Source organism: Rhinolophus ferrumequinum, chromosome 8, assembly GCF_004115265.2.
Source record: "Rhinolophus ferrumequinum isolate MPI-CBG mRhiFer1 chromosome 8, mRhiFer1_v1.p, whole genome shotgun sequence".
NCBI classification, from domain to species: domain Eukaryota; kingdom Metazoa; phylum Chordata; class Mammalia; order Chiroptera; family Rhinolophidae; genus Rhinolophus; species Rhinolophus ferrumequinum.
In genome coordinates this window covers 23,645,799-23,667,472 of record NC_046291.1, presented here as the reverse complement: position 1 = coordinate 23,667,472, position 21,674 = coordinate 23,645,799, and the positions used below count along the sequence as shown (strand labels likewise).

General features: G+C 36.9%; 1 protein-coding gene across 14 annotated transcripts in view; it reads left to right on the top strand.

The window, feature by feature from the left end:
• The window catches only part of UNC80 (unc-80 homolog, NALCN channel complex subunit), a 187,430-nt gene that overhangs the window by 85,548 nt on the left and 80,208 nt on the right, over positions 1-21,674 (top strand). For 11 of the 14 annotated variants that reach the window (XM_033111946.1, XM_033111945.1, XM_033111944.1 and 8 more), the window contains exons 25-29: positions 468-601; positions 6,464-6,629; positions 11,697-11,900; positions 13,840-13,940; positions 18,113-18,313. In XM_033111946.1, coding sequence (XP_032967837.1) covers positions 468-601; positions 6,464-6,629; positions 11,697-11,900; positions 13,840-13,940; positions 18,113-18,313 — 806 coding nt within the window. The remainder of the gene's footprint in view (positions 1-467; positions 602-6,463; positions 6,630-11,696; positions 11,901-13,839; positions 13,941-18,112; positions 18,314-21,674) is intronic. The other 3 variants (XM_033111952.1, XM_033111954.1, XM_033111953.1) reach the window with 1 other exon arrangement.

Below are 21,674 nucleotides of genomic sequence, written 5' to 3'. Positions count from 1 at the left end.
CAAGAGAGATGTCTCTCATAAAATGAACCAACAAGATTTTTATAGTTTAAGATCTAGTTCACAGTCTAAATCTGATTGAATACCAATGTGAAAATCTTGCAAGACTGCTTTCCCATTTCAATGTTCATTAAAAGGCTTTCTAGCTTAGTGCAGCTGTGTTTTATAACTCTATAAGGCTGTATGGAGAATAATGTAGTTCTTATTGATTGCCATTTTAATACTTGTTACAGAATTACAAAATGGAAGAAGAGAGAGGTCTGTAGTAATGCACAGATTATGCTAAAGGTAATAGGTAAATTAAACATGTATAGGTAACATTCTCATATGCACTTTCATTTCAGACATGTTTAGGTAACGTTCTCATATGCGATTTGATTTTACACATGTGTAGCTATGTCCATCAAACCGTGCCTCTCTGAATTTTTTATTGGTTTGTTTACTTATGAAAGAACTCTTTCATTCCACAGGTACTGTGAACCCCTCTAAATGTGGTTGCCCCTTTGCCTTGAAGATGGCAGCGTGCCAGCTTCTCCTGGAGATTACCACCTTCCTGCGAGAGACCTTCTCGTGCTTGCCTAGACCACGCACTGAGCCTCTGGTGGTAAGTAAAGCATGCGTGTTAATAATCAGGCTACTTGAAGAGGCCAGACATGTGGCTAGGTTTTGAGTATTCACAATTTCTTCAAATGCACAATGGCCAAAGGGATCATGTAATTTAAAATCCAACCAAGAGATTTTTCATATATAAAAATAAAATCTCTTTCTTCTTTTAAAAAATAACTCTAAAGTTGACTTTGAATTCACTAAAGATAGCATGGCTGGATAAAATGTTTGATGATCACTGTCACTTATGCTACGTGTGTCTAAGAATGTGTAGATTCCTTTACTCTGCAAACTATGAGGAGTTTTATGGCCAGCATTTTCCAGAAATTTCTGAAAGATTTTTTGTATGCTAGCTGCTCATAAATCCATATAGAAATGTGCTTTCAATTAGTTTTCTCTTTTAAGTTATGGGCAAAAAAGACTTGTTGAAGCATCTAGCATGTAAACATCCCCAAGCATATATTTTCTTCCTATTTGCATTTCAAAAAGATACACACACACTCACAGAAATAGTCACACACACACATACACACACACAGAAACATGGACACACACACACACACACACACACACACACACATACATATACATATACACACTCTTGTACCATCAGGGCCTGATTTATTTAACAGGGCATAAAAACACTATGCTCTGTTAGAAACGCTAGTCCTTACAGAGCATGTGGAACAGGGACACACCTCAGACCTGATTTAACTTGGCCCTTAATTCTCTAAAGAGCACCAAGTTTCCAGTGGTTCTTTCATCATAGGCATCATCAAGCCAGAGCTGAGGAACTAGACAAGTTCTTCCTTTTTTTTTACTCAAGGTTTACACTACTCTACCAGAAAAATGGTCACACTAACAGTCTGTGTGCTTTCATTTAAGTGAATTTTACAATCCACCAGATCTTCTGCTTTTTTAAACCAAACTCGGCATGAACAAGGCCATACCCTAATCCGGACGGGGCCAAAAACATTTGTTCTCTGGTATCCCTGAGGAGTGCCTCTCCCTCTAGCTTTCCAATGTCTGGAAAGCCCGTTTCCTCACACTCTAAAACATAAAGTGGATATTTTCAAGTTGGAAACATGTATGGGTGAAATATATGTTTTAAAGAGAAAACACATTGTTTTAAAGAGTTTCACATTTGGAACGTGAAACTGCATCATTTGGATATTGAAAAAAGAAGGTTTTCCTACTGCTCTTATTTAATTTCATATTAACCTGGGCCTTTACTTTTCTGAATTGTTACCTTCACTATTATATTCAGGCTACTCTATAAAATCAAATAAAGGCCACCACTCAACAAATGTGTTCAAAATCCAGTGTGATAAAATATCTGATCTTTTGGAATCTGTCACTGCTATCCTATCAACATTCTAGTGATACTGACGTCTTCATAAAAGAACAGTAGTATATCTATTTTTAAGTTTTCAGGTTTTTATTGGTCACCATTTTGATCCACTGTGATTTAAAAAAATAAGAATATTAAAGTTCGACTCAGTTATTTTTGTTTTCCCTTTCAACTCTATAAGGCTATAGTTTAATGGCCCTTATTGTTGTAACAAATTTATTTTTTTTTAGTTAATCAAATCTTTTAAAGATTACTGTATAACCAACTGGCAAACTAGTAGGAAATGCCAAGAAATTAAGCTAAACAGAGCCTGTAGTCATTCAATCAATGAGAGGAAAGTTTTAACTTCTTTTTAATAAGGTCTCAGAAATCTTTTATCCATTACATTAGGATTTTCGTTGTCAAGTGTAGGCTTATGTATTGTGTTGAGATGTGACCTTTATAAAATAAATTGGAAAGAAGCTTTTCCTCATGTCTAATCTACTTAACTATAGTTGATGATAAAAGATAAAAATAAAAAAGTCAAGTCATATTCTAACCTATTATAGAACGAATAGTGAGTATCATGAAACTGTTTTACTAGTACAGAAGCTGCAGATGCTTGAAATTTTTTAAAAACTTGTACTAAATAGTGAATCCAGCAGGCTAAGCATAAATACCATCAAAGTGAAATATTCTAAACGTTAAAAAGACTTGCTGCAAGGGTATTTATAAATCTTTGGTGTGTTTTATTAGTTCAGTAATGTTTTTAATAACAGTAAAAATAAATAGCTATCCTAATACACAGAATAATAAAAGAATAACATAGTAAAATAATCACATTAAAAGCTATAAATATTCTATAAAGAGTCTGAAGCTTGAAGATGGGAGATTAGGAACATACACTTTCTACCAAGAAAAATAAAATGTCTTTCTGATAGAATTACCGTAAGGCCATTTTTAAAACTGAAATATGAAATATTTGTTTGAAAAAGGCCATTTACATGCAAAAAGGGGTGAAGGAAGCAAAAGAATCTTAAATACAATAATTAAAACTTAATTTGTTTAACCTAAGTTATTTTTTAGATAGGGTCAGGAAATCCCAGGAGGCCACTCACTTCATTGGTGGGGAATGAAGATAAAAGAAAAAGAAAACATGATATCAAAAAGTATTATAATGTGCTAAAAATACATTTTTGCCAACTTAATTTTTTCCCAGCTAGATTTTTAGATGTAACTTAATTAATACGCTCTTTTTTTATCCCCAAAACAAATTTTGGTAGCATTTTTAGTCACGATTTTCATAAACCACATAAATAAATAATGTCAAAGAATGGAAAAGCCAGCATTTTTACAAGATTTATAATCGAAAAGAGCATAACAATCAGATTTTTCTCTTAATATTAACTTCCAAACTTGAGAACAGTAAATATTTTTAAAAGCATTTTGTTTGTAAAACTGCTAGTCTGTTTAAATATTTCCCAGTTGAAATAGTGAAACCAATAACCAATGACCAAACAACATGGAATTAAACAAATAATTCCTATTCAAAGCACAGATGAGTTCATAATAAAGAAAATAGCAGTAAGGAAGTCTCTGTACATCTACATTCATTCATTAGGGAAAACAACATATTGCATGTTTTTGTGCAAGACTGTCCTAGAAACTGTACCAACTGTACCAACGGGATTTAACGAGTCGGGTTATAAAGATTATACTGTGGTACATTTATACAATGGAGTATTATTCGGCCATAAAGAAGAATGAGATCTTCCCATTTGTAACAACATGGGTGGACCTAGAGAATATTATGCTAAGTGAAATAAGTCAGACGAAAAAAGACAAATACCGTATGATCTCACTTATATGTGGAATCTAAAGAACAATAAATTAGCAAACTATACAGAAATAGACTCAGAGGTATAGAGAAAAAACTGATGATTGCTAGATAGGAGGGGGGTGGGGATGAGGAAGAAGGTAAAGGGATTAGAAAGTACAAATTAGTAGTCACAATGTAACCATGGGGATATAAAATACAGTTTGGGGAATATAATCAACAATGTTGTAAAGATTATTTAGGGTGTCAGATGGACACTAGACTTGTTAGGGAGACCACTTCATAGACTGTAGATGCCTGACCATTGCGCTATACACCTGAAGCTGAAGTTGAATAATATTGAATTATATATATATAAAATCAGGGGATGTGGAGTACAGCATAGGGAATATAGTCAATGGAATTGTAATAGCTATATGTTATGTCAGAAGGATAGTATATCGGCAGGAGTTATCACTTTGTGAGGGGTGTAAATGTCTAACTATTACATTGTTTTCTACACCTAAAATTTAAAAAATAATTAAAAAAATATATACTGCTGAATTCCAAATGTTCCTAAAATTTAAAAAAATCAGCAGCAAAACACAATTCATGTATATCAAGACTAAATTGATGAATATTTATTGAGAACAAGACTATAAATAAGGTGGTGTGATAGTTGCAGGAGCAGGGGTGAGGAGATACAGAGATGAATATATTTTAACAGGGGAACTAACATATAAAACTATTTCCTGAAGCGAAATATAAGAGTGGCCCTAAGAAAGGAGCAGAGGGCCATGGTTGACCAAAGAATCTGAAGAACCTTCCTGGAGGAAGCAACATTTGAATGTAGCTTTGAAAGATAAGTGGGATTTTGACAAGTAGATAAAACAAGAAATTGGAAGATATAGCTACTTTTGAAAATCAGAATTGTTATATTATTACATTTTGTCCCAGCTAAGAAATTTATCTAATTAAAGTGGGCGGCCAAAATAAAGTAGATTAGGTGGGTTTTTTTCCTAAAAGGGATTAATTTCAGAGAGGTAATTACATCCTAGAATATTTTTTGACACTGTTAAATAGATTCCATATAGTTCCTTTATTTTTCTAGGTGTGATATAATTTTCTGAGTACCAAATTGAACGTCTATTCTTAATCCAAAGGGAAAGGAAGAAAACAATACATAGGGTCTAAAATTCTTTTATTAATAACAATGAAAAGCACAGGAGTTTTATCTTGGTACAAGCTGAGCGTTTAAAATTATTTTTGTTTTCCATATCTACTTGACTTACAAGGTATATTACGTTATGATTAGAAAAAAATGCTGTATAAAAATAAAGTTGGCATTTTATGTATATTATTATTTATTAGCTCTTCCAAAAGTGTTTTCAAGATTAGTAATTAAATATGATCTTCAGCCTGAACACATCTCCATTCCCAGAACAGGTCAAATTTTCAATCTGGGGCCTCACAGGCCAAACTCTTACTAAATACTTATACTCCTCAAGGCTGATTTACGGTATGGGATCATTCTATTCATAAGCAGAGTGTAATGGAACCCCCTGTACTGAGGTCCTCCTAAAAGGGAGTGAGAACTTCTACCAGTGTATTATTCGGCTTTGAGCCTCTGACCCTCACACACGGGCCTCAACCTGAACTTCCTTTCCCCGCTTGTTTGCTGAGCAAACTTCATTTAATCCTCAAACTTAACTCCAACCTCAACTCTGTATTCACTTTCTATTTCTGCTGTAGCAGACTACCACAATTTTAGTTGTTTAAAACAGCACAAACATATTATAGTTCTGGAGATCAGAAGTCTGGCACAGGTCTCACTGTGCTAAATCAAGGTATTTGCCAAGGCTGCACCTTAGGGAAGCTCAGAGACTCTAGGGGAAACTGTTTCCTTGCCCTTTTTCCATCTTCTAGAGGCCACCCACATTCCATGGCTCATGACCTCTTCCCCCATTGTCAAAACCAGTAATGTAGTATCTCTCTCACTCTTCTTTCATATATCTTCCTCTGACCACAGCCTGGAAAATCTCTCCACTTTTAAAGCTTTGTGTGATTAGGTGAGGCCTACCTGGTAATCCATGGTAATCCTCCATTTCAATGTCCTCAACCTTAATCACATGTACAAAGTCCCTACTGCCATGGAAAGTAACATATTCACCAGGTTCCAGGGACTATGGCATGGACACCTCTGGAAGGTTGTCATTCTGCCAACCACAGCCTCCAAGCATGGTTTCTAAGCCCTTACTCTGTCTCTTTGCCTTGGAATTTATCAGTCTTTTGCCTTCTCAGTCTCTGTCTAGGGATTCTGACTTCCTTTAGGACAAAAACCATTTCTTATTTAGCCCCCAGTACTAATACATTCATACTTAGTGCACTCAATGCATGATTATTTACTAAATAGATAAATACCAATTTCAGTTAAAACTGTGAACAAAGAATTAGAAGGTGAGGAAGCTAGTTCTGGATTTGAAATAAGGTCTGTGCTTTTGGAAGGTGAAGCAGGTGAGGAAAAGGGAAAGACTACGAGTTAGGGAATATTTTTAAAACATTTTTTATGGCTGCAATCTAAAATTTGCATTAGATAAGGAGAATTGGGCTGTTGAAATGCAGTTCTGTGCAGTTCAAAACAGGAAGGTTTGCCACAAGACCATTGCCGCCCTGAGGAGATGCCAGCATTCACTGACTCCTCACTGACATTTCAGGACTTGGAGAGCTGCAGACTTCGTTTGGATCCTGACTTGGACCGACACAGATATGAGAGGAAGATCAGCTTTGCTGGGGTCCTGGACGAAAATGAAGACTCAAAAGATTCCCTCCACAGTAGTAGCCACACCCTCAAATCAGATGCTGGTGTTGAGGAGAAAAAAGGTATGGAAAAGCAAGGGTTATTTCATGTTATAGGGTTTCTCGTAGGTTATTTGGTCTGGGATCTAGTCTACAGATTGGTGCGCCCAGAGAAGTCCAAGATTGCTGGCTCCATACAGACTGTATCCATTCAATGAGGTAGGAAACCATACTAGTTAGGAGATGGACTCTGCAGTCAGAGAAGCCCGGCTCTAATTCCAGCTCAGCAACTCTCCATATCCCACTGAATCTAAGATGCCATTAGGTGTAAGATGATACATTACTTAATATACTAATAAGAAAGGAAAAATACTCCCAACTCAGCTCTTACGTAATACTTTCTTATCAGTTAATTTGCATTTCGTTCTTATTAAGAGGACTTCCAGACTTAATTAGATGTAAATTTTTATTATCAGTATATGCCATTCCTGTGCAGCCAAAGAAAAAGTATAAATTAACTGGTTAAAGTTTTTCTAAACTATCTTCAATTCAGAGTTCAAAATTCTTAATCACTTTTCAACTCAGAATTATCAATGTCCATGTTTTTCTATATGGTAATGTTCTCTGTGTCATTAGAATGTTAGTATATACCATTTTTTAAAAATTGATCTATAAAAGAAGTAAAGCCATTAGTGCTAGTTATTGAAGGAAACATGCAACTGTATGAAGCTAGCCTACCTCCTATTCCTGCTTCAGGAATGTTCCCAAACACATCTGATTCGCCAACTCACCACTCCTCCATCGAACTACCCTTTGGCTTCTTGGATTTAAGTTAAAAAACACTGGTGCCCATTCTGTAAAGGTTGCTGCTGATGCTTTAGATGTTTACATGGACAGAAGCAATAACAAATGTGTCACCACTGTCACTTGGCACTAGTGATCTTAAGATGTCATCAATTGTACGACAAATCTCAATTTCAGATATGTTAAAATGTGAGAAAATATGCATCTTAAACTGGTGAAATATAGTAACTAGCTGTGTGACCTTGTCCAAGTTACTTACCTTCTAAGTCAGTTTCTTTTTCCTCTATATAATTATGTTAATAACATCCACCACATTGTGATGTTGAAAGATTTAAATGAGACATGTAAGTAAAACATAAACTCATTTATTGTGCACCTATTATGTGATACATTGTTGTCATTGTTTTTTTAATATCATGAACATATAAATTAGAAATAATTCGAAATATAAGCTAAAGATTGCAAAGTTTTAAATTGCTTTCTAAAAGCTCCTTCAAACTATTAACTTCTCTATCTGATTTTGCTATTTCTTACATTCCATTGCTTATCAATGCCTTTCCAATGACTTTCAATTAAAAGAACATCAGCACATTTGTAGAAGGAATGAAGATGATTTTATGCATTCATGTATTTTCTAGTGTCCTATAGATAATGACTCCATGAATGTTTGATAATTTAATGAATGAAAGATTCTTGAGATGAACAGCTCTAGATAGAGAAGACATAAAAGAATTAAAAATCTTTAAAATATTTAAAATCTTACAAGGAATAGATACACATTGGGAAATTATTTTAATATTTCAAGATTAGATTGTTGTCCTGATATTTTTTAAAATGCAAATAATCATTACATTGTATTGAACTTATGGTGAACCAAATATTTTATAGCCAAGTCTTAGCAATTTCTGTGTATGAAGAAGTACCAAGTCAATATTTTTTTCAAATATTCTTTCTGCAAACAAGAATAACTGCATGTGATGAGAAACTTCCATGTTTTTAAGATTTCCCAGGGGTATTTTCCTTTTTGCCTATTCAAAATTATTATGCTAATTATTATTTAAAGTAGCTCAAATAAAAATTCCTAATACTGACATGGTTAAACTTGAGTAGAGAACTTCCACACCATTTAAAAAAGTAAAATATGAAATTATTTTTTAAAAGACTTTAATTTCATGATTATAATTTATGTAAATTGTTCTTAAAGAGCAATTTGGCTCTCAAAGACACAGATGCTTATTATGTTTTTTACTCATAGAATGGCTATGTTAATATATGAAAGTTGTTTAATAAGTAAAGAGCACAAAACTGAAACTATGCATAAAATGAGAACATATCCATAAAATATCCTTTAGCAGTTGGCAAAAACCCTCCTGAAGTTTCCTAAATATTCCTTAGTCCATTTAATAAGCAGCTATCAGTTGCTGAAGCCAATATGAAAATGCGGACCATGGGGACCCTGCTAAGTTAGATGATAAAAATGTTATTTAAAATGTTGTGTGATCTGTATTTTATAAAAGCGAAAAATATTAGTTCTTGAAATAAACAACCTGGGAACAATTCAGATTCTACCAAGGAAAACTAATGTGAAATAATCCTTAGAACTAAAAATGTCTGCCCAAAACCTCCAAGCAGAGTCTGTTAAATTAGTTCACCCATATTCCACATACAAACTAAGACTGATATTCCAAAATACAAGATATGTCTGATCATTCAACAGTCATCTATTGAGCACTTCCCGTATGCCTGCCACTATTACAGGTTATCAGAATACAGCCATAAACAGCAAAATTTCCCCACATGTATTTTTGTTTATATTAGCTAATAGTTAATAACATAATAGTGAATAACATTAAATACTGGAATTTTAAGTAGAGATAAGTAATGTGAAGAAAAACAAATTAGGGTCAGAGACTCGCTAGTGACCCGGAATGGAAGTGTAGTCAGAGACCGACCCCACAGTGACACTGAGCAGAGACGTACACGATGTGAAGGAGCTAGTCATGCGAAGGACTGAGGGAGGAGTCTTCCAAACAGAGACAACAGTGAGAGCACGGCTCTGATGCAGGAATAAACTTGGGGAGCATTGAAAGAAGGGCAAAAAGGCTGACATGGTTGCAACAGAACGAGATGGGAAAGAGTGGTGGGGGATGGGGGTTAGACAGGTAAGCAGAAGGCAAACAAATAGGGTCTGTAGGCAAATAAATAGGGTCAATTATATTTTAAGTGTGTCTGAGAGCTGTTGGCGGGTTTTGACCAGATAAGTGATATAATATGTATACTTATGATTTAAAAGATGAGGCGAGCTATGGGAGTGGGCGTAAGGGGGAGCAGTTAGGTCGTCACATGAGTCCAGGGAATAGATGATGGGGCTTTCAAAACCCTATAAAATTTTGAAGTGGAGCCATCAGGATCGGCTAATGGATATAATGTGGGGTGAGAGAAAAGAGAAAATGAGATGATTGTCTAATTTAGATGAATTTGTTTCACTTTCATGCTAGTTCTCGTTGTCATGGAGATGAAAGCTAAAATTCAAGGCTGTAAAATCTCAACTGATATTTTTCATGTACAATACCAAATCTGAATTTTAACTGCTGTGTCCTTTGTAAATAACCAATGCCTTAGTTCTGAACACTAATTTTTCAGTGCTGTCTCCAATTATCTTTGGTGATAGAACAGGTTCTCAAAATTAAATTTCTTTCAGATCACATTAACTTGGGGTTGTTTTGCTGCATTTGTAAGCTGAAAGTTATCATGAAATCAGGCAAAGAATACCTCTGTAAAACTTAAAAAAAATTATCTCTCTAATTTTTTTCTCTACTTGCCAGTCTACCTTCGCATGAAGTTGTATTCATAGTCATTAAAAGTGATAATTATATTCTATTTCAAATGTATGTCAGGTAGGTTATAAAGTCTCAATTAAGCCTAAAAATAATATTGAAAAATAGAGCGGTTGAGTTTTGTGCTATAATTAAAGAAGGGTATTATGGTCTATAGACTTTATGCAATTGATCCAACTGTGCTGCAAGAATTTTTATGGATGTGAACGTCTGTCCATATGTGTTCAGTGAGCTCCATGAGGTCTTTGCCAGCTGAGTGGTGATGATTTTAGTCTTTCTTAATTACAAGAGTAAATCAGAGATTAAACATTTCACATTATCCAACAGAAATTCTTCTGTGCTCCTTTATATGGCATTAAAAGTATACATTTAATTAACACTTTGTAGAGCTGTGCAAGTTCTATGAGACTCATATACTAACTGTCCTGTGAGTGAGAAACCAAAGACTAAAATGCAATCTTCCTGATTGGGACTTTAAAAACTATTATTGGCTATGCCTTAAATAATTAGTGTGAAATCTTGTTCATGTCTTAAGAAGGAAAACGTACAAAAATGACCCTTTCTCTATGATGACTTTAAGCTCTGAAAGCTTTCTTTATCCCACCCTGCAAAATCAATGTGTGACAACACTAAATCTTCAAAAGAAAAGCAAAGCGGTGTGTCTATGACTATGGGAAATAAAGATGATTTTGATGATTTAAAAAGAAAATAAAAAAGTAGGTTTCAAGTTTAAACATGTTTTTTTTTACCCTTTTATTTTCCTCACTGATGACTGTTTCTTCCAGAACACTAAAGATGAATAATGCATGTTCTTCTTGGTACATATAGACTGTAAGGTTGGCTCAGGGTGTTGCAACATTTGGACTCACATCTCACCCAGACTTTTGACTGAGAGGAGGATGCTATGAAAACACTAGGTGCATTGAAAATGGAACCATTTCACACTCATGTTCACCCAAAGCACCCCAGTGAAAACAGATCCTTTAGTGCCTTTGCTGAGGAGCTGAGCGGAACCCACTGCTGACAGTTGGAGAGAGAAGCACGTCTTGTTTTTATTTCTTAATGAGGTATTCCAAAATGAAGGGGTTTACATGAAGGGGTTTACGTAACTGTGCAAGTCCCATTTCAAAAGAAAAACAAAAACACATGGTTTCTGGTTCTGTTGAATCAAGCAATAATGTTACGTAAATGTACTCACAGTCCTGCATAATGCAAGGGCACACTCATGCTTGTGAACCCTGGGCCAGAAAGAGAGCAGGTTGTTCCCAGCACCGATGAGCTATGTGTCCGAGAAAGAAGCTGCACCAGCCCTTCCTGGTGGACCCAGCCTCCTGCCTGCCTAACAAAGCCACCTGACTGGGGGCTTGGGAGAAGCTCCTTGTCCAGACACGCTGCCCATGCCAGCCAACAGAGAGGAGGCTGTTCAGGAACAAATTGGGGAGAGTTTGGATCTAACACTGGCTGGGGAAAACTAAGGGGGAAAAAGCCCTATTTTATTCTTTTAATACAGTTCCCAGCAGGAAGATCAGGATAGGAGGTTCCCGCCTGCTCCAGATTAAAGGAACCCGCAGTTTCCAGGTGAAGAAGGGGGGTTCCTTGTCCAGCATTCGCCGGGTCGGCAGCTTAAAGAGCAGCAAGTTATCACGGCAGGACTCAGAGTCTGAGGCTGAGGAGCTGCAGCTGTGCCAGAGCAGGGACACTGTCACTGACCTAGGTAACATAGAGGAGTGGGGTGTGCAGGGACGTGGGGGGTAGGAAGACAGGGCCCAAATCCTAAGCAGCTAAAATCCATTTTCTTAGTGTCAAAAGATGGAGGGCAGAGCCATAGGTAGGACCATTCATTCAGTATGAAAACCATACTCAGACCTTAGTGTGCACATGGGTCACCTGGGAGTCTTGTCAAAATGCAGATTCTGATTCAGCAGATCTGGGCTGGGAGCCTGAGAGTCTAGGTTTTTAACAAGCTTCCTGGTGTAGCTGGTGCTGCTAGTTCAAGGACCGCAGCTTTAGCAGCGAGGATACAGAGTATACATGTGGGAAAGAAAACGCTCTAATGACAAGGACGTTTTTCTTGAAATCCGGATGTCTGTGCATCCGTTTTTCCGATCAGGACCTTTAAAGGAAAATGTAGGTATTCCCTTGGAGAGAGCTAACTGAAGGTCCTCTATATTTTAAAGTCTCTATTTTACAGTAAAAACAGCCAGAATATTAGAGAGGAAATATCATATAGACCGGACAATTAGTGACCTTCAGCAAGTCAGTTAGTGCCTCGGGAATTTGTTTCCTCCAATTATCCAATGGGAATAATTCTATTTACTTCTTGCCTACTCTGAAGGGATGCTCTAAAGATAAATTAGGGGATGATTATGAAGTGTATTAAATACCTTAGAGTGAGTTCTGTGTACAACCAAAGCGTTAGAGTTGTAGATTGTCACTATAGGACACAAAGAGACTCTGAATCCCAAAATGTGTTAGTCCTCTGGGCCCTGGATATCATCTTAATAGACAAGAAAAAGATTAAGCAGGCATGCAGCTAGGACACACCAGATGCCTAGAATTTAACTACTAAGTAAAATTTAAAGCACATTTTCTTTGCCATTCAGTCTCTGTATGAGAAGCAAAAGAGAAAGCTCCCCTTTCCAGGTATCTTGTTTCAGAAGTCAGTCAGGAAATGTGGGTGAATTATCAATCAATTCTGCTGAAATAGAAGCTGAGTATATCTCATCAAAGTGAGTTTAAAATAGGAAATATTTCTAAACTTACCCACCTTCAACTTTGAAAATAGCTAATTTATGCATTACTTAAGATTCACCTTAATTTTTAAGGAGACAATAGAAAAAAACGTGGGATTTCTTTTGTTATAGGTCTGAAGCGTTAGCAATTATCATCAGTTAGTTTGGGGAAAATTTTTATTTCGATTAATTATTTGAATTGGTCAATTTAGCCTGACCAGTTAATTCAAAATAGCCAGGCTAGAAGCATGGTTTTGTCATAGATAAGACCCAGAAAAGCTTTCAGATTTGAGGACAAAGTTTTATTGTCTCGTATACTAAGTAATGAATTCCTGAGAGATGTCTCCTTTATACTTTCCCATAGAGAGGAAACTTTTTTAGTCCATGATTAGACACTGTTGGTCCAAATTCCCTTCATTTTCCTAGGCAACTGCCCATCTTTGAAGCAGCTTTGATAACAAAGACAGGTGGTATTAAGAACAGTAGCACTAGCCATAGTCAGTCACAGCAGTTGTCAAGGCAGTAGTACTCAGTGTGGCCACTGCAGGTTGGTTGGTGTCCTTACTTACCTGTACCTGCAAGGTCTGGGCAGTCTGGAATGGATTTGGGCACACTTAACCAATAACTTGCTCATCTCAGCAATTCAAGGACTTGACTCTGTCTTTTCTCTGCTCCCATGTCTCAAAATGGAAGCCACCGCAACAGAGATCATAAATGTCTTTGTAATTGCCAGTTCAGCTGGTGGTGAAGGGAACAGCTCCTATTAATATTTCTCCATTAAAATCAGTTCTATGCCCTGAAACCCACGGGGCAATGGTAGTCTGCCCTAGGATTCAAAAGCATGGAGAACTATACCATACCACCGTGTTCAAACAATGGAGAACAAACAATGCAACCTTTCTTGGTATTTTTCTTTTGAAGAAGGGAGTCCTTGGAGTGCAAGCGAGCCCAGCATTGAGCCAGAAGGAATGAGTACTGCCGGCACAGAGGAAAACTATCACAGGAACATGTCATGGCTTCATGTAAGTAGAAACCTCAGAAAAAGCCCTGAGGTCAATTTCTTTTGGCATTGGGAAAGATCCGTTGAGGGAGGACAAAAGATTATACTAAAACCATGAATACAGTTTAGTCTCCAAGAGAAACCAGAGGCTAATATTTCAGCTGAACCTTTCAATACTCACTATGATTGATATTCTGCTAGATGATATTCCTTTTAAGCTTAACTAAGACCAAGGGTCCTTTGTGATGGCTGGCTTTGGGGTCACCATAAGTCAGGGAAAACCATGAGTAGGTAGGCCAGACTGGTGATCAAGATAGCTTGAGTGACACAGGCAAGGCATCATGGTAGTTTTATATACGTTATCAGCAATGCTGAGAGCAAGGTCATGGTGTCAGTCTTGAGTCTGTATTATATCAAACTGTAAACCAGGACATGCAGATTCTAAGATGATGACCGTCACACCTCAAAGGACTATCCAGAGGGCACAGTCAGTAGGGGATCCCAAGGAAACTCCAGGCATTGATTAAAGTTCAAGATTTAAGTGGGCATGAAGAAAGAAAGACAAAGGTAAGGAAACATAACATCAGATCCACAATTGGCAGGGTGCTCTGAGTTTAATCTGACTTCCTTATAGGGTCAGATAAGGGCTGGCTGATGTATGACTCTTCACAAAGTGCCTTCACTATGGAAGTGGTCCCAGAACTGGTTCATTTGGGGACTCTCTGAGGCAGCTGTTTTTAAAGCAAACTTTTTAGTGAAGTCAAACATAAATAGTGAAAGGATGCAGAAAAAAGCATGTGTACAACTCAATAAATTTTCACGAAGTGAACACATATGAGTAGCCACTACCAGGTGGAGAAGAACCGTATCAACACCTTGGAAGCCATACACAAGCCATCTAGCAGTCACTACCCTCCCCCATCAGTACCCATAATTATAACTGCTAACACCATGGAGTAATTTTTGAAATGCATATAAATTAGCATCTTATTCTAGTATATACTCTGTTGTGTCTGTTTCTTTTGCTCATATAAGTGTAGGTATAAGTCCTCCAACTTTACTCTTCATCTGGATGGCCTAATTTATTCTTGGCTAGATTCATTTTCACTTAGAATCACATTGTCATTTTCCGTAAAAAAGCTTCCAAAGGAGCCTTGAATGTAAAGATTCTTTAAAATTGAGGAACTGAAATCTTTATTAAGTTTGTCTTCAGATCTATAAAATGATCAGTCTCTCCATGAGTTTATGTCCCTCCACTTTTTAAGACCTCTCAAATTCCCCTCAATAATGCTTTTTAGTTTTCTGTGTAATGTTCTACACACAAATACTCTGGAAGTGTGTTTAAACACTTAACAATGAAACAGACTTTAAATATTTAGAAGAAATCGCTGATAAAATCTTTTAGACCTAAAATTTTCTTAGTAAGAAGGGTTTTAATTACAAATTCAATATATATATAATGTGATTAAGACCATTCAGATTTTCTATTTCTTCTGGGAGAAGTTTGATAAATTGATTTCTCCCTATGAATTTGTTAATTTAATCCAAATATTCACATTTATTAGCAAAAAAAGGTATTTATAATATTCTCTTAATTGCCAGTTATGTCCTCTGAGATTATTTTAAATTCTGTAGTATCTACATCAATGTGCCTTTATCCTTTCTGATACTGGTAAGTTATGTCTTTTTTCTCTTGTTTTGTTTTTGTTTTTTGGTTGTTTGTTTGTTTTTATTATTATTAGGCAAAAAACCAGCTTTTGCTTTTGTTGTTTTGGAATGTTTGATTTTTGTTTCATTAATTTCTGCTATTTATTAGTTCCTTCTACTTTCTTTGAGTTTAATTTGTTTTCTTTCCTTAACTTCTTGATATAGATACTTAGATAATTGATTTTCAACCACTTTGCTAACATATTCATTTAAAACTATAAATGGTGTCTAGAAACAGCCTTAGTTGTACCACACAAGGTTTGATACATCATATGTTCATTATCATTCAGTTAAAATAGTTTTTAATTCCCACGTTGATCATAGTTGATCACAGATATTTGAAAGTCCACGACTGATAACTCCAATGCATGCATCTATTGGCTTCTCTTGGTCCTGCTCCTTTATGTGCCTAGCCATTTCATTGACGACTAAACATGATGGTTGAAAAATTATAGAAGCACGATGATGGATACATGCCATTATACATCTGTCAAAACCCACCGAATGTAAAACACCAAGGGTGAACCCTAATGTGAACTGTGCACTTCGGGTGAGAATGATGTGTCGGTATAGGCTCATTGATTACAACCAATGTACCATTCTGGTGGGGATGTTGATAATGGAGGTTATGCCTATGTTGGGGCAGGGAGTATCTGAGAACTCTCTGCACCTTCTGTTTACTTTTGCTTTGAACCTAAAACTACTCTAAAACATTTTGTTAATTTTTTAAACATTGTAGAATTCTAGAGGCTCCAGATGATGTTCTCTCCCTCCAGAGATGATTCACCCTATCCTCTGACAGACAGCAAAGATCACCTCAGTACAATCAGGAACTAAGCTGACTTGACTTGTACTTTTTCTAGTTCCGCCACCCCCTGTACACGTATCTCTTAGTATGAAGCCATTTGAGGTTCCCAGTGAGAGTCTTAGACATGTCCTAGAGCCCTTCGTTCTTGATGGGTCAGAAACTTCAATTTTGTTTCCCCATCATAGTGAAATTGCCAGGATCTCAACTCTGCTTGTCAGCTAGTTTCTGCCTTGCCTCTTCGCTACTCATTCAGCAAATTCTTAGAAAAGAAAACAGTGACCGAAGGGACATCCCTAGGCAGAATTTTAAAATTACAGATTTCTAGGTCACCTCTACCTCCACCCCAGATCTACTAAATTAGAATCTCCTGAACTAAAATCAGTAATGTTCATTTTTGTGTTTGTTTACTTTTTTGTTGTTGTTGTTAAGCTTTCTTGATGCTTCTTTTGAACAGCCAGATTTGAGAATAACAAAGGAAACCTTACAGTTCTTACATGTGTCTCATACCAGCATAAACAGGAATATCAGAGCTATTCAGTGAATCTTGAGTGAGATTTACACAACACATGTTTTGAAAATTTTGAAGAGGATGAGGCATTTATTAGCTGAGTTTGACCCGGGTATGGAGTTGATGTTTTTCTCTGTCTCCAAGTAAATAAGACCTCTCAGTACTAAGGAACTGTGTGGCAGCACTTCTGAGCAGGATGGATTAGCCATGTCCATGTACACTCACTGTATGTTCTCCATCCAGTAGAGCACACAGTCTCTCACAGGTTAGGTTAGGATGGGAACTAGTTTCATGGGGATGGAAGCATTCCGAAGATTACCCTGTGCATATTTGACTAACCTTGTTGCTTCACAATGATGGATACATGTCATTATACATCTGTCAAAACCCACAGAATAATGTAAAACACCAAGGGTGAACCCTAATGTGAACTGTGGCTGCTGCTGCCTTTTTAGGAAGGCAACTTAAGAAGTTACACGTTCAAGGGCCTTCATTCCTTATCTTAAAATAACTATATCCTTAAGTGAACTGAGTTCTCTTCTGGAATCCCACTTGGGATGTCTAGGTGATGTGAGTTGAGCCAGATCAAGCTACAAGTGAAGAGCTAGCATGGCCCAAAAGTCAGAGAAAAAAATATTATTTTGTAGAGAAACCCTACAGTGGCATTCAAGGGCCAGTTGACGATTATATAGGGTAGAGTGGAAGATGCAGAAATGTTTTCAAGTTCCACGTAGGTGGGCATCCCACAGTTGTCAAAGGTCAACCAAATCCTTTGCGATAGAACTTCTCTCAGTTTATGCTCTTCTGTCTGGCTCTTTCCACAACATAAGAGCTGGAAAAATAATATATTTCAAGTTCAGAATGTTCCTGTGAAAATATTTGGAAAGTCAACATTTCACAATAATTGTTTTAAAGTTTTGAAGGTCAGTTAACCTTTTATTGTTTCAAAATGCTCTTGTCTATCAAGTGTGAATGGAGGTAGCAAAAGAGTCTAAGGACCTAAAGGCTTGGAACTATTTGTTCTCTTGTGGGAGCTATTGAACCACTGTGGTTGCAAGAGCCCTTAAGGGAAGTTGACATTCTAACTTTCCGTCTTCTACCCCACATGTATGTTCATGGTTTGTCTGCACTCGGGTTGCCTGGTTGAGTCTTAATGATGTCTGTGTCTCAGGTCATGATCTTGCTGTGCAATCAGCAAAGCTTCATCTGCACCCACGTGGACTACTGCCACCCACACTGCTACCTGCACCACAGCCGCTCCTGTGCCCGGCTGGTCAGGGCCATCAAGCTGCTGTACGGAGACACTGTGGACTCCCTCCGGGAGAGCAACAACATCAGCAATGTGGCTCTCAGAGGCAAAAAGCAGAAGGAGGTAAGTGAATGATCAAGGAATAATATACCAGTTACAGGGGAAATGATGGCAGTCTTTTCTGACAGTCTTTTCTCTGGAAATAAAAACTTCAGGCCACTGCAGTTGTACAAACCAGGCTACAGATCTGTGTGGTTCTGATTAAAGGTAGAAAATAAGCACAAGAAGGACAAATGCTTTGTCTTCATGTCCATGAGCAAACATGGAATCTTTTCCTAGGGTTTGCTTAGTTCTTTGAAGAAATATGAACTCAAGGGGTGGTGGCAATGAGTAGGTTATTGTGGTAGACAAAATCACCCACCCCCCCCCACCAAAGATGTCTGCATTCTAAGCACTGGGACCTGTGAATATGTTGCTTTCATGTGGCAAAAGGGATTTTGCCTGTGTGAATAAAGAGATTTATAATGAGGAGATTATCCTGAATTATCCTGGAGGTACCCAATATAATCATAAGCGTCCTTATAAGTGAAAAACAGGAGGCAGGAGAGGCAGAGGCTGAAAAGGAGATATGACAAAAGAAGCAGAGGTCAGAGTGAGGCAGGGCCTTGAGCCAAGAAATGCTGGCAGCTACTGAAAGCTGGAAAAGGTAAGGGAATGGATAATTCCCTAAATCCTCCAGAAGGGGCCATCCATTTTAGATTTCTGACCTCCAGGATTACAAGATAATAAATTTGTGTTGTTTTGAGACATGAAGTTTGTTGGTTATTTGTTACAGCAGCAATAGGAAACTGACACAGCTAGGTATTAAGAAATCAGTAATAAATGGCCCAACTGTTCACAGATAAATAACAAAATAATCTAGGTCAAATCAGACCTAGAAACTCCTTCAAGAAACTTACATTTTCTAAGCACTCAGCTGTACTTTTCTGACAACTACACTGAGCAGCTGAGCTGGCAGAAGATGAAGACAGGAATCAGGCTGCCGTGCGCCTGCCAGGGAAGCCCTGGGTCACCCATCTGCCCCTGAACAGGCGTGATGGCCAAGACGTCCGACTGAATGAGGGCTGCTGGCTGGCCCTGCAGCTGCTTATCCCAAGTGGCTTTGCAAAGAGGTTTTTATGTAATACCTATTCAGTTCAATGAGCATTCATTGTGCACCTGCTGTTGGCACAATATTAGTGCAGATATTCTGGGAGACATAAAAAATAAGTAGGAGCAGAGGATCTTTCTACTAAGAAGTTTGCAAGCCTGGATTGGTGGGGTGGAAGGATGACAATAGCATACAAATCAAACAACTAAAGAATATGAGCAAGAACAAAAAATGCTCTGTTGAGTTGTATAGCAATTTGTAATGCTTAGCACTCACAAAGGGATTTTTTTCTTTTAATTACAACCTTTTTATTATAAAAGCAATGCACGTTCATTGAAGGAATTTTGGATAATACCAGTGATCCTAAAGAAAAATATATATATTTCATATATCTCATTTAAGTGTGCTAATTAACCTTTTGGGATATGACCTTTTAGTATTTTTTTCAAAGCAAATGGGTGAGGGTACAAGGCAGGTATATATCATTCGCAAAGTGCTGTGAGATTCTTACAAGCCCTGTGCAAGAGATATTATTGTCGCCATTTAATAGATGAAAAAGTTGAGGCTCAGAAAGATGGGATTGTATGTAGTTCACCTCTATGTCATATTCATCTAAACTTTAATTTGGAAATATAGAATGTCAAAATCAGGGCTTTTTTAACTACACTCTATTGCATCTCATGGTATTCAAACTACGTAAATTCTAAGGGGCAATCAGGTAGGGAATAGATCAATGTGGGTAACAAATACACTGCCAAATGACATAAAAAGAAAAATATATACGTATATATGTTTGTATGTATACATGTATATAGAGACATGTATATATACATGTATATCTCAAATGTAAATGACACTACATTCAAAGAAAACCTCTTTTCATTCAGGCAAGTTCTCCTTCATGTAAAAACTCCCTTAGCTTTAGTAGAAAACCATATATGTTGGGAGTTGTAAAAATGCACCAACCTAAAGTTAATGTTTGTTGTTCACCATGCACATTTTGCGATTTCTTACTGCCATATCTGCTCCAACTGTACTTTCACCTGTAAATCCATACATATCCAAATCCAAACATCCTTCAACATCCAGCTCAAATACCACCTCCTCCCTGAAACCTTTTCTGATCTCTCTCGTGTTAACCGCAGGCATACTGTAAGTGATAACTGATGTTATTTTCCTTCCCTCCTTCTTCCTCTAAATTACACAGGCATTTTACTTGTGCTGTTTTGATTCTTCATTCATCCATCCATTCATCCATGCAACAAATTTTTAAAGAACCTATGGACCATGCTGAGTTCATACTATGAGCTGGGTATAATAATGGGCAAAAGAGATATGATGCACATAGTTCATTTAGAGAGACAGACATGAATCAAATAAATGTCCCAAATTGATGTAAAATAGCCTCAGTGAAGGAGAGATACACCATGTTACAAAAGCTTATGAACAAGGCTTTGAACTTGTCAGGGGAGGTAGGCAGCCTTTTCAATAAAGTGACAGATGAGCTTTGACTGAAGGATGCATAGATGTTAACTGAATATGGAATTTTCCAACCAGAGAGCACAGGTGAGTACAAAAAACCATGGCTGGAGCACAGAGGACTGTGGTGCATGATGAGGTCGCACAGGTAGATACAAACCAGGCCATGTGTGGTCTCCCAAACCATGGAAAAGATTTTGTTCTTTATCCTGCAAGCACTGAGAGGTTTTAAGTTATACTGTCTGCAAAATAAGGCTATTGATATCCCTATTTCTCCTTTGCCTTAATTATAAACTTTATTGCTTATTGTTAACTGTTTAATTAATGCATAAATTAAAATTATTTAATGCATATTATTAACATTTTTGTGTTGAACAGTATGTAAGAGTATGGTTATTACAAATAGTTTTTCTATGTTTAATTTTTTAAATTAAATTTATTGGAGTGACATAAGTAAATAAAATTATATAGGTTTCAAGGTATAATTTTATAATACGTAATTTGTGTATTGCCTTGTGTGCTCACTACCAAAAGTCAAATCTCCTTCCATCACCCCTTTATCCTTTTCTACCCCCCTTTTTCCTCTGGTAACCACTATACTATTGTCTGTCTATGAGTTTTTGTTTGCTTGTTTATCTTGTTCATTTGTTGCTTTCAGTTTTATATCCCACATATGACTGACATCATATGGTTCTCGACTTCTTCTGACTTATTCTGCTTAGCATGAAACTCTCGATATCCATCCAAGTTGTCGCAAATGGCAGTATTTCTTCCTTTCCTATGGCCAAGTAATATTCCACTGTATATATGTACCACGTCTTCTTTATCTAGTCATCTATCAAAGGGTACTTCTGT